The sequence below is a fragment of the Ochotona princeps genome, chromosome 8, assembly GCF_030435755.1.
Source record: "Ochotona princeps isolate mOchPri1 chromosome 8, mOchPri1.hap1, whole genome shotgun sequence".
Lineage (NCBI taxonomy): Eukaryota > Metazoa > Chordata > Mammalia > Lagomorpha > Ochotonidae > Ochotona > Ochotona princeps.
Window position 1 is genome coordinate 11,252,359 of NC_080839.1, and position 13,778 is coordinate 11,266,136.

General features: G+C 38.8%; 1 protein-coding gene across 3 annotated transcripts in view; it reads left to right on the forward strand.

The window, feature by feature from the left end:
* The window catches only part of TMEM131 (transmembrane protein 131), a 152,637-nt gene that overhangs the window by 42,223 nt on the left and 96,636 nt on the right, over window positions 1-13,778 (forward strand). For all 3 annotated transcript variants that reach the window (XM_058667569.1, XM_058667566.1, XM_058667567.1), the window contains exon 2: window positions 2,873-2,934. In XM_058667569.1, coding sequence (XP_058523552.1) covers window positions 2,873-2,934 — 62 coding nt within the window. The remainder of the gene's footprint in view (window positions 1-2,872; window positions 2,935-13,778) is intronic.

The following is a 13,778-nucleotide window of genomic DNA, read 5'->3' on the forward strand; positions in this document are numbered from 1 at the left end:
CTTTGAACGGTATAATTAAATTTTGGATCCTCTGAAATTGATGTTTTTATTAAAAGGTAGGGAAAAGTGAAGAATGGACGAAGTGAACTGGAAGAGCCGTTTATTTTCATGCTGATAGTCCTGTCTCCTAGAGGAGGCTTATAATTTTATTTAGGAATTTTCTTGTGCACTGCACATAGGCTCTGTGTCAATGACTTATGGAACTATTGGTTTTGAATGTACTGCATATGTGCTAGGTGTGTTTTAAGAGGGAAAACTTTATTTTCATCCCTGATACAGAAGTTCATGCTTTCCTGACCAATAAGAGGATTTCAGGGTCAACGCAAACTAAGCTTCTGCCAGCAGTGCTGGCATCCCATATGTGTGCTATTCTGAGTCCTGGCTGCTCCACTGCCAATCCAGCACTCTGCTTATGGCCTGGGAAAGCATCAGAGAATGGCCCAAGTACTTAATTCCTGTGGGAGTCCCAGAGAAAACTCCTGGCTTTGAATTGGCGGTTCTCCAACTGTTGCAGCCATTTGAAGAGTGAATCAGCAGTTGGAAGGACACTCTGTGTCTCCTGCCCCTGTAACACTGCCTTCCCAATAAAAATAAACCTTTATATCTACATATATATATATACACATACACACTTGCCTTCCCAATAAAAATAAATCTTTTCATATACATATATACACATTTATGTATGCATATAAAAGCTATGCTGTCATTCGTTTGCCAGTGTTTATTGTGTGTTTCTCTGCTACGACTAGGTGGGGATGAACAGAAGTACAGCAGGTTGTCCCTGTTATTGAAGAGGAATGGCAGGACATGGAGGCCAGAGGTTTCCTCAATAAAATCAGGGTGTGATTTCTAAGTAAAGGGGAGGGTATGCTCAACAGGCAAGAAGATACCATCCAATTAGGTATTCTGATACAAATACCTACTGGCATCTCACCCAGTGCTTCTCTAGAATCAGTTACTAGAACCAGCCTGATAACAATGCGGTTAGGCATCCTCCTTGAATCTTGAAAGACAATGGATGGTCTGAATACTATATATCAAGTCGAACGAAAATTACTATTTTGTGTTATTTTAAGTTAATTTCAGAAAAGTTTTTTTTTTTTAATGATTTATTTATATGTTTGAAAGAGTTACAGAGAAGGAAAAATGGAGAAAGATCTTTGATTCACTGATGCGCTACCCAGATGGCTCAACAGCCAGGGCCGAACCAGGCAAAATCCAGGAGCTTTTCCATGTGGGTGGCAAGGACTGAAACCTATTCTTCCTTACTTTTACATACCCCATCAGAGTGGGTGTTCCCAAGATCAAATGTGTTTGTTTTTAGCACTTTTCTTACTTTCTAGCACTGTAACTTGCCTCAGTCACATCTTGTATTTTGTGCCCAAGTCTTAGCATCAGCTCTGTGTCTGGATAAATAGGGCATGTCCTGGTTCCTTTTACTGGAGAACGGTAATAAATCCTAGATGTGTTCTTTGCCGCTGGGTTGTCATTGCTTGTATGCTTTTCCAGCCAGCAGGAGAAAGAAGTAAATCTGTGTGAGTGGATACTAACCTATGAATATATACATCTGTGAATATTCTTGTATGTAGTGACCTGTATCTGTATTTTGCTACTAAACATGAGTTTAAACCTTTGTCATCAACTCTAATCCATTACTGCATGAGTAATTCCAGCCTTCTTCTGCTGTTCTGAATGAACTCCTGTTTCCACAGTGAGAAACCTAGGTCCTGGCATGTCTCATCTGGGTATTTTGTTCTTTCCAGTGTACATGTGTAGTGGAGTTAGAATTGTTAACCCAAATTTCTTGGGAAATTGCATTGGGGAAATAGCTCTGTCAACTGAAGTGCAGTGTGTATGTCTACTTACCCTGACTTTCAGGATTATTTAGATCAGCTTTCCGCCATGCCCACCTGAGTAAGATTGTTTCATTTGTTTGTAATTCCGTTAGTGATTTTATTACCAATCTTCTATAATTTGCAGAATTTAGAGTCATTCTTTGTGCTATACCGTTCTGTTGTGACAAGTGTGTAGTGTCGTGTGTCATTAAACTATGGTACACAGTAATTTTGCCACCCCAAAATATCTCTTGTGCTGCACTTACTCAACCCTTCCCTTCTCTCCATTTTGCCATCTTTAATTTTGCCTTTACCAGAAAGTTGTATACTTGGAATCATTTATCATATAGCTTTCTCTTTCACTAACATTCCATAGCTCTTCTATTAACCTATTGAAGGATCTCTTCATTATGTGCAGGTTGTGGTGATATGAATAAAGCGGCCATAAAGAGTTATATTCAGATTTTGGTGTGGACATAAGGTTTCAAATCAGTTTGATAAATGGCACACGTGTGATCGCCAGATTGTATGATCAAACTATCTAAGATATCTTGTCTCTGTACTGTTTTATTTGGTCTGCTTTTACCATTTTATTCACTTGGTTCCCTACAAAGTTCCCTTTGACTATTAATCCCAAGGCCACATTGTTAATGCAGAAGCATAGATGATACAGAATTTCAGCTGCTTGGGTGGGGATGGGGGGAGTCCCGCAGTGATCTTCTCTGTGTGGATTATTTCCATTAGTGGAATAACTGAGCTAGTTGAACTTGACTGTTTTGTGCTTGTACAGGAGCAAGAATAAATGCTATTCTTTAATAGTCTGAATTAAAACTAATTTGTTACTGTGTTATTGTATTATTTTGAAGTATTTCATAGTTGCTAATATCCTGAAGTATTATTCTTATTTACCCTGCAGTGGTCACCACCAAGCAATGGATTTTTACATACAAAATTGAATTAACTGTAAAGTAAAGGGTTTTATTCACATCAGATTTATCTTCCTGTGAGTGACAGCATGTTTTGTTTCTTCACAGCATTCATTCAGTCCGAGAGTATAATAGAAGTACTGCGTTTTGATGATGGAGGGCTACTACAGGTAATTGTTTTACATTGAAATGCTTGTGCTAAGCCTTGATGAATGTCTGATTATTATCATTTTTTAAAGATGTAACTGATTTCCCTTAATATATTTTGTGAGCTTTATTTGCATATAGGTTAGTAGAGTTATTAGTATTAAAGAAGAACACCTTAAGTATCTGAATTATCTTTTGGATTAAATATTGCTTTGGAACATGAACTCATTGTAGGATTAAAGCCAGTAAGTAAGTGAAGCATTCATGGCTCTGGCTAATGCACGTGCCTGTGGCTTTGAGGGCTGGAGGGGGAGGCAGCTCAGGAGTAGGCGCTCCAGGAGTGGGTGCTGGTGAATTAAATGTTAGACCTCAAAATATTCATCTTGGAGAAAGTCCTTCCGGCGTGACAAGTGCTGTAGTTTTCACTTGTATTATCCTTGAACTTGTCACCCTGCACCATAGCTTTGACTGTTATGCACTCAATGAGAACATGTAATCTGACAATGATTGTGCCCTTCCTTTCGGACCTAGTCCAGTTACCACCAGGAAGTGCTCCTTTTGACCTTCTCATCTGAAAATCAGTTATAGAATTTCAGAGCTCAAGCAGACAGCAAAAGCCATTAGATGCACCTCTGATTTATTTTTTTAGGACTGGGTGTTTTTCTCCTTTCCTTCTAACCTCATTTGTATCCTGTGTTTGTCATTGCTTGCCATCATTTGTAAATGGTAACATCATTTATTCAAGCGCCGCGCTACTTGGTAGCATGCCTGATCATTTCTATTTATTTTATATTCAAAGAAAATGAAGGTTTAAGTTAGGAAAGTTGCCCGGGATGCTCTGTCTGTGGTGATGGAGTCATAATCTTCTCACTTCAGTTGGGATTGTTAGTGTCACATTACCTGATACTCCCCAGTATGCATATTTTCCTTACACATAAGTAAATAACCTAATTTTGGAAAAAAAATATTTCTTGTAGTTTAAACTAAAGGCAGGAAATGAATAATTAAAATTAAGAGAGTAAATAATTCTCCAGGGTCTTGCAGTGGCATATCTCTTTGTATTTTAGCATAGATATAGCTTTCACTTTCATACACTAAGCAAATCAAAGTGAATGAGAAAAAAATAATACTTTTTAACACTCTTTTTCTCTAACAATGAACCTTACATATCTTCTGGAAAACAAACTTTGCTTTTCTTTAAATTTGTAAGTAAATTTATCACTTACCTTTATGAGGTAGTGGGAAATACAGCAGGCAAGTAATTGCATGGTACTTGCAGAAAGTCATTGCATTAATATTTTATTAAATTTGAAAAGAATAAACTTTGATTTTACAAAGCCATATTGCTAAAAAGTTATCTAAGTCTCTTAGTTCTTTATCTGTTTGGGTGAGATTCTTTCACAAGAATGAGTATTTTAAATATTTTCCTTGAGGTAGCTATTTGTGTAATATATGGCAGGCAAATTGGGATTGCAGTTCTGGAAAAACTCTGTAAGTGGAGTTCCCTTTTTGGTTTAGAGGAAGGATCTGTGTTCCTTACCAACCAGACATCTGGATTACAGGTTGACAAACCATTTTGATTTGAGGGAGACTGTCCATCCATTTCTGCATGAATTTGGCCATGGAAGGGCTGTGGACTGGGATACAGTTTGGTCGGCTTTGCTCAAATGCTTGGATGAGAGTTTGATTGATTGGAACTCCAAGGGAAATATAATTTTAGCCCCCCAATATTGAGAGCAGGTGGTATCAGTTGGTTACCTGAGCCTTAATAAATCTAAAACTCTTGCAGAGTATCTCCAGTGTTGAAATGTTGGATATGGTGTTAGTATGTCTTCAAATCACTTGGTGTAACTTTTGAATGGAGAGAGTTCATGTTTAAATCAGTTTTGATGTTAAAGAATATTTCCCTGCAGTCATTTTAACATGTTATTCTGACCATTGTTGAAACAGATCCTGATTTCTTATGGTACAATTAGAACATTAAAAAGTACATGGAGCATTTCTGTGTTAGGAAAAAAGCATCAAATTTCTCCAAATTTAAGCTAAGCAGGGAGAGCTTAAGCAAAATCTTATTTAACATTATTTAAACAGTGAATTTTTCCTAATAGCATTCCTTTTGAAACCTGGAACTATTGCTAACCTTCATGTGACTTGATCATAATAACCTTTTTAATTGTCAAGAATAAAAATGGCCAAACTCATAATATCTTCCTGTAAATATTAGACTTATCTGCCTTATTTTTGTAAGTAAGGAAAATAAGGTTCATAGAAATTAATTTGTTCAGCACTCATTTGCTATTGAAGGAGTACAGCATTTAGCAAGTATCTGTGACGTTCAGCTCTAGAACACTTTCCACAGGACACACCTGTGCAATTTTTCCTGATGTGTCCTATGGATTAGCACTTGCTATATAATGATCAGACATGATAACCCTCTGCGCCTGTTTTCTGTAACTGGTGCTTTGGCCATTCATTGTCATTCCTGATTGACAAAGCTGTTAACATTTGGCATATAAAATATATAAAGATCACATGATTCCTAATATGGACATGGATACCAGGCAATCTGCATCTGTACATAGCAGTTTGCATTGAAACTCATCACCATAGGATGTTCTGGTCAATATCTCAAACATTCATTCCATTTTGACTGGTCAGCGTGGTTGGTTTTTCCTAACCTGACCGTTTGAGAGATTATAAAATGGGTTAACCAAAAGATACTGTTTCACTTACTTGTGTTTGTTTAAAACCATTAGCCTGTTTCCTAATCTAACTTTGTTATAAGTAAAGATAAAGTTTAGGAAAAGGCTAGTTACTGTTTTTCCCACCATTCTAACAGAATAATTAGATATGTCCTGAGATGTTCGAAGGTAGGCTCCAGAATGTTAATGGGTTGGAAGCACATATAGCGGTTTGTCTTTTGAATTTTGTAGTTAACGGAAACCAGATTTTTTTTTAAAGATGTATTTATTTTTATTGGAAAGGCAGATATACAGAGAGGAGGAGAGACAGAGAGGAAGATCTTCCGTCCGATGGTTCACTCTCCAAGTGAGCGCAACGGCTGGAGCTGAGCCAATCAGGAGGCAGGAGCCAGGAGCTCTTCTGGGTCTCCCACGCGGGTGCAGGGTGTCAAGGCTTTGGGCTGTCCTCGACTGCTTTCCCAGGCCACAAGCAGGGAGCTGGATGGGAAGCAGGGCCGCCGGGATTAGAACTGGTGACCCTATGGGATCCTGGTGTGTGCAAGGCGAGGACTTTAGTCAGTACGCTATTGCGCTGGGCCCAGGAAACCAGATTTTACAAGTGGGATTCTAGCCACTGAACTAGAGACGCTACATTGATACTCTAACAAAAGTTAACCGCTGTCCTAAATTTCAGGTTTTCCCTGAAGCTTTACCTTCTGAGCATATTTCTGTAAATACCATACTTTCCCCTGGATTTGGAAGTTCATACATTTTGTAGACTTTAGTTAATTTATTTTTTTCTGGGTTGCTTTTTCTAAGATGCTGTGTGCGGAGTGTGATTTAAATACTCATTTTCACTGCTGAATAGCATTCTGTTATGGATTTGCCACAATTCACGTATGATCTCTTCTGTTCATGTACATTTTGGCTCCCTCTAGGTCTTGGCTATTTTGAATAATGCTGTCTCTTACAGAACATGTATATGCATTTCTGGTGGAGTAGAGTATAATTGCTGTGCTACAGAGCATATGGATCTTCAGTGTTAATAGTTCCATGAAGTTTTCCAAAATGCTTGCTTCAGTTTACGATCCTATCATTAGGAGTTCCTCTCTAATGCTTTAATGTATTTGTTTAAAGCTGTTCTGAAAAGGTGGTCATAATATCTCATTGTAGTTTTATTTGTGTTTCTCTGCTTCCTTATAAATCTAAGCAACTTCTCATGCTTATTTTACCATTTGGATAATCTCTTCTGCCCATTTTATTGTTGGGTTGTGAACCTTCCCCCCACCCCCCATTGTTTTGTAGGAGTTCTTCATAAAATTTGGCTACAAGCTCTTTGTTGGAACCCTGACCCATACCAGTAATACAAATTAATTCCACGAATAAGCACTTTCTTTGTTTTATATGTATATTATAAATGTCTTCTCTCCCTTGATGAAATTTTTTTTAAAGATATATTTTTTTATTGAGAATGCAGATATACAGAGAGGAGGAGAGACAGAAGGGAAGATCCCCAAGTGACTGCAATGGCCAGAGCTGAGCCAATCAAGCCCGGAGCCAGGAGCTCCTTCTGGGTCTCCCACACAGGTGCAGGGTGCCAAGGCTTTGGGCCGTCCCCTATTGCTTTCCCAGGCCATAAACAGGGAGCTGGATGGGAAGTGGAGGGCCACCGAGATTAGAGCTGGCGCCCATATGGGATGCTGGGCATTCAACGAGAGGACTTTCAGCTGATGAGATTTGCTTTTAATTGATGCAGTTATGACTGCTGATGAACAGAACCTTAATCTTAATGAAGCTCAGTCTATAAGCCTTTTCTGTTATATTTAATAATTTGCTTTTTTGAAGAGACTTTTCTATCCCAAGGTCATAAAAGTTATTCTTTGTGATTATTTTCTAGAACCTAGAATTTTACTTATTTTGCTCTTCACTGGTAGAATCACAATTTGTATCTGTAATTAACTTTTGTTGTTGGGAAGTAAGGTTTTGTTTCTCCCATAGATTTGACTGTCTCAGCCTTCTTTATTGAATATTTCCCGGTATTTTCCTTTACCAGTACTCTCTAGCGACGTCTTATTCATAAATCAAGCACTCGTACATGTGTGAGTCTGTGTGTGGACTCTGTTATTTTTTTCTATGACAGGATAGAAAGGTCTCCTGTCAGCTGATTAATTCCCAGATGCCCACAACAGGTGGCACTGGGACAGGCTGAAGCTGGGAGCTAAGAACTCATTTCAGGTCTCCCACGTGATACATAAACAAGTGCTTGAGCAGTCACCCACTGCCTCCCTGGAAGTGCATTAGCAAGAAGCTGACTGGAGCCTCAAGCCCAAGGCACTGTGTTGTGGCCTCTGAAACTATGCTAGATTCCCAGCCCAGTTTTATATTGGTCTAATCAAGTCAGTTTCATACTATTTTAATTAATATAATCTCAAAGGAATGTTTATTTTTGTTTACAGTTTTTTTCTTTTTTAAAAAATAAATTCTGTCTTCCCTAAGTGATTTAATTCTATCTTACTTTCCTGTGCTGTGAAACTGGTGGCACAAAAGGAGTTTGACTAACCCATTCAGAAGTAGCACTGGGGATGGATGTGTGGCTTATCGGACAAGACTTTGGCATCCCAATCAGAGTGCCTAGGTTTGCTGCCTGATATCAGCTCTCTGCTTGGCTTCTTGCTAGTGCAGACACCGGGTAGCAGCAGAGATTGTGCAGGTGACAGGCTCCTTCCATCGATATGAAAGACCTGGACTGACTGCATTCCTAACTTTGGGCAGGCCTCACCCCATTGTGGCCGTTCGGAGAGTGAACCAACAGTTGGGAGCTCTATGTCTCTGAAAATGAATACATTTAAAAAAAAATGTTAGAAATGCAGTACATTGTGATACGGCAAGTTAAGGCACTGTTCAGGATACTCAGAATCCATATAGAAGGGTTGGTTTGAATCCTGGCTACTCTGCCTCGACCAGCTTCCTGTTCGTGCTTCCTGGAAGGCAGCGGGTGATGACTCCAGTGCTTGAGTTCTTACCACCTGCTAGAAGACTTCGTTGGAGTTCCAGACTCCTGTTAGTCCAGCCCTGGATGTTGGCAAGCATTTGGAAAATGAACCATTTGTCTATTCTAAACTTTGGAAGTTGATGAAAATAAATTTAAAAATAAACATTCAAAAATCACGAAGAACACGAAAAATATTAAAATTGTCTTAAAAGCATAATGAGAAACTTAATTTGTTATACAAGAATAAGTCAAGAGTCATGGACTTAATGTAAAACATCACACTGCAATTTAAAACTTTTAGACAGCGTAGGAAAAGGCTGCATGGTACAGGGCAAAGCAAAGAGCTTTGATAAAGGAAATATTAATAATAAAGGAAAGATGGTGAACTTCAGAGTTGCTTTGAGAAAGAACATGTGAGGGTACAAAGACAAAACATAAGAATATCGTTTCTAGAATAAAAATAACTCTGAAAACAATACTCAAAATATCCAGACCCATAGGATATAGGCAAACAACATGGACACGCATTCCACTGAAAGGGCTGCATGGATGATACAAAGAAATATGAAAAGCTGTTAGCATCATTAGCCATTAAGAAAATACGAATTAACTTCCCTCCCCTGAAATGGTGTCTCCACCAAATCCTGGCAAGGATCTGGAGACCAGGTCACTCATATTACATGAGTATATAAGTACTAAAGCCACTTTGTACAGTTTGGCAGTTTCTTACAAACAAATATGCAGTTGTCATTAGACCCAAGAATATCACTCCTGGGTGTTCTCCCATAAAAACAAATGTTGATGTTTGCACTAAAACCTGAGTATAAATGATCACAGGAGCTCGATTTTGCAGTACCCCAAACTGTCAGCAACCAAACATATATCTGTAGGTGAATGGTAAAACAAACTTGATAAAGCTAAAAAGGAATGAAGTGTCAACACACAGAGCAGTCTGAATGAGTCTCTAATCATCCAATTATTACAGTTTTGAAATGGTAACTCTTTTGGACATGAATAGCAAAGCAGTGGCTGCCAGTTGTTAGTAGAGAGAGGAAGGAGGAAGTTAGGTGTAGTTTCTCTATTGGTTGGGTTGATGACTTTGTTGAAAAGCAAGTGAATGTACAGGTATGGATCCGTTTCTGAACTTTCTCCAGTTACATTGATGTATTTGGTTATCTTTTGCCAGTGCAGGATTGTCTTGATTGATTTAGCTTTTTAGTAATGTTGATATGCAACAGAAAAATTACTGCTTTAACTGCTTAAAAGTGTACAGGCCAGTGACCGTTACTATGTTCACACTGTTGTGCAGTCATGACCACCATCCCCTAGAACTTTTTCATCACATGCTGAAACTGTATCCATGAAAGAATAGCTCTCCATTATTCCCTCCCATTAACTCCTGGCAGCAACAATTTCACTTCCTTTTTCTCTGAATTTAATTATTCTGGATGCCTCATATGGCTATAATTATGCAGATTTTTTTTTGTTTCGAGGTGATTGGTTTGCTTCACTTAGTGTAAATGTAAACTTAGTCTTCAGGTACCATTCATTCTTGTATTGTGTGTCAGAATCCCCTTCTTTACTGTAGCACATTTCGTTGACCTACTCCATTTACTGGTGGGCCTCCTGATTACTTAGCTGTTGTGAATGATGCTAGTGTGAACACAGATTCTTTTTTCTTTTTTTAACTTTTTATTATTATTTTATGATACAGTTCCATAGGCCCTGGGACTTCCCTTATCCCTTCCCCAATACCCTCCTGCCTCTCTGAGTTCCCCTGTATCATTACTATAGTATAGTTCTTCATACGCAGTCATATGTCCATTATTGAGGGCATGGATAATGGCAGGGAGTCCTGCATCCTCGAAGATACAGTTAACACTTTCATTGGGAGTCCATCTTTGTCTGAAGTAGAGATGCATACTGTACTGTATCTTCACATCTGGATATGATAGTCTCCATTACACAAAATAAACAACAGGAAAAAAAGAAATTAACAGCACCATGAAGTTAAATAACATGCTACTGAATGGCTGATGTGTCGCTGAAAAAATGAACAAGAAAATCAAGAACCTTCTTGAAGAAAATGATGCCAGTCTGATATATGAGTCGTTGAAGAATTTAATGAGGAAGAAAGTGTTTTGAAGAGGTGAAACTAACAAAAAACCCAGCAAAATCAAAGAGATATAGTTACTGCTAATCTTTGATATACGTCTCATGTAGGCAACAAATAGATGAGTTTGGTTTTTTTTTGATACAGTCTACTATTCTATGACATTTGATTGATGAATTTAAGCCATTTACATTCAGGGTTTATATGAATAGGTGGTAATTTGGTCCTGTCATTTTAGCAATGGATTGATCATTGATTTAGTCTTCTGTGATTATTTTACCTGGATGTTCTCCACATTTGCCTTCGGTTTTGGTGGGCACTATTCTTTTCTCTGTCAAGAGAACATCTTAAGTATCCTTTGTTGGGCGGGTTTGGAAGAGGCATATTCTTTTAACTTTTCTTTACTGTGAAAGAATTTTATTTCATTTTCAAAGGAAAAGGAAAGCTTTGCTGGGCACGTTATCCTGGGCCGACAGTTTTTGCTTTTAGAATCTGGAATGTGTCACTCCATTCTCTTTTTGCCTGTAGAGTTTCCTGTGATAGATCTCCTGTGAGTTTAATTGGCATTCCTTTAAATGACAGTTGATTTTTTTTTTCACATGCACATTTAAGGATCTTTTCCTTATGTTAGATTGAAGAGAGCTTGATGATCATGTGTCTTGGTGATGATTGCTTTTGATCAAGTCTGTTGGGAGTTCTGTACCCCTCCTGGATGTTGTTTCCCAATTCTTTCTCTAAATAAGGACATTTTTCCCTTATTAATTCATTAAATACATTTTTTAAACCCAGTGTCTGTTTCTGCATCTTTTGGGACTCCCATACTCTTATATTTGGCCTTTTAATGGTATCTTTCATTCTTGAATACTTTTTTATAGCTTGACCCAGCTCTGCTTCTGGCTTTTTGTTTGTTTTCCCCTGGTGACAGGAAATATCTTCTAATTGAGAGATTCTTTCTTCTGTTTCCTTTATTCTATTTCGAAGACTCTCCACTATACTTTTAATTGGCTCCGCTGTATTCTTCATTTCTGATATATCAGCTTTCATTTGATTCATTTCCTGTGTGATGTATTCCTTAAATTCTTTGGATGCCTGCTTTACATGCTTCTCATTGTTGATAAGAAGTTTTATAGCAAGTGTTTTGAATTCTGTATCCCCAGTTTGTTGATGTATTCTTCAGTTAATTCTGAGGTTGGCAAAGGCTTCAGTAATATTCATTGTCCCTTTGTCTTTGTTTTGCTCTTGGTCATTGTACTTCTGGTTAGCACATTCTCTCTTTGGAGGCAGGTTTCTAAGCTGTCTCACCCACTGGTCTACAGTTTGATTTTCCTTATTGCAGTTGGTACATGGCTGTTTGTAGTCACTTATGCCACTCCCTCCAGCGAGTTCCAGGTCTAGTTCTTATGTTAGATTTCTGCCATGGTCTCCATAGCCCCAGCTTCTGTCTCTACTCTCTCCACCTCCTGTGATCCTGTGCTGAGACTGCACCGTTGTCCATGTTATTTTCCTTGGGACCAGTGCAATGCACTGAGCTCAGTGAGTCCTCCCCGAGCTCAGCACATGTGCAGCTCACTGTTGTCACTGCAGTGTTATTACCACACTGTACAAAATGGCGCCTGATGTGCCAGTACTAGAGTTCTTGATCTGCTGGCCTTCAGATCCGAGGACTACCTGAATCTGTCTTGGATGGAACCTGTAGGATGCCACATTGTTGCAGTTCACCGAGCCAGAAATGAGCTCATTCCTTGCCTAGTGCATGTGCAGTACTGTCCTTAGCCCTTGCCTCCTTAAACAAAATGGCACCTGATACGGCTCTAGGGGGCAGACTGGGTTGTGAAATCCACCCTGTTCCCACATCACCTGTCTGGGATCTGCTGCTGTATCACTGCTCCTGCTGAAATGAAATAGACCAGCCGGACAGGTATTTCTTTGTTCTAGTTCACCACCTGAGCTCCCGATAGTCGTCGCTTCCCTCTTTGTTGCTGGTGTAGTTCTGGCTGCTGGTGCAGTTCGGATCACCACTCTCTAAATGCCACTGGGTATCAGTCACTGCAACACCACGCCATTGTGTCCGCTGCTTTCCTGTGTCTGTCAGTCTCCAGGTGCCCCTCTGCTGTTGTTCTGTCCTCCTCTGTGTCCTGGAATGTGCCCTCTCTGCTTCACACTGGCTAATATTTCTCCATCTGTTTAAAGATGTCCTTACCTTTTTCTGCCCTCTTGATTCTCCAACATAGATTCGTAAAATATCTGTTCAAATCCCTGCTTTTGTTTCTTCTGGGCATATACTCAGAAGTGAAATTGTTGGATCTCACAATAATTCTGTGCTTAATTTCTTTGAGGAAGTGTTCTATAATTTCTGTAGGTGCCACTCCATTTCACCTTCTTGCCAACAGTCTTTCCACATCCTTGCCAATTCTTTATTTTCTGCTTTATTGTTTTTCTTAAATAATTGCCATCCAATTGGCTATAAAGTGTTATCATTATGGTTTTGTTGTGCTTTTTCCTAGTAGTTAGAAATGTTCAACATCTTTTCTGAATTTATTTATTTGGAAGAGAGAAATAGAGGAGAGAGAGGCAGCAAGAACAAGAGCAAGCTCCCATTTATTGATTTAGTCCTCAAATGTCAGCCAACAGCCAGGGACTGTGCAAGGATGAAACCAAGAGCTCAGGAAGAACTCAGTCTCCAGGTCTCCGACATGGCTGGTAGAGCCATCTCCACTGCCTCCCCAGGGTATGTGTTAACACGCAGCTGGAATCAGGAGCTCGAACCCAGATGCTCTGATATGGGATTTGGGTGTCTTAACTGGAGGCTTAGGCAATAGGCTAAACATGTCCCCTGTTAAGTATCTTTTCTCGTTTTTTGGTTGATTTCTTTGCCTGTTTTTAACTCAGATTTAGTTTTTTATTGTGACTGTTGATTACTAAGTTGTGGTTTTTCATAGATTCTAGGTATAAATCTATTATCCGATACATGATTTGGATATACTTTCCATAATGAAAAATTTTAAAAATTATTTTTTAAGTATGGAAAATATGAATTCATGAATATCCACTCACTTATCACTTAGACCTGACAATTAACAT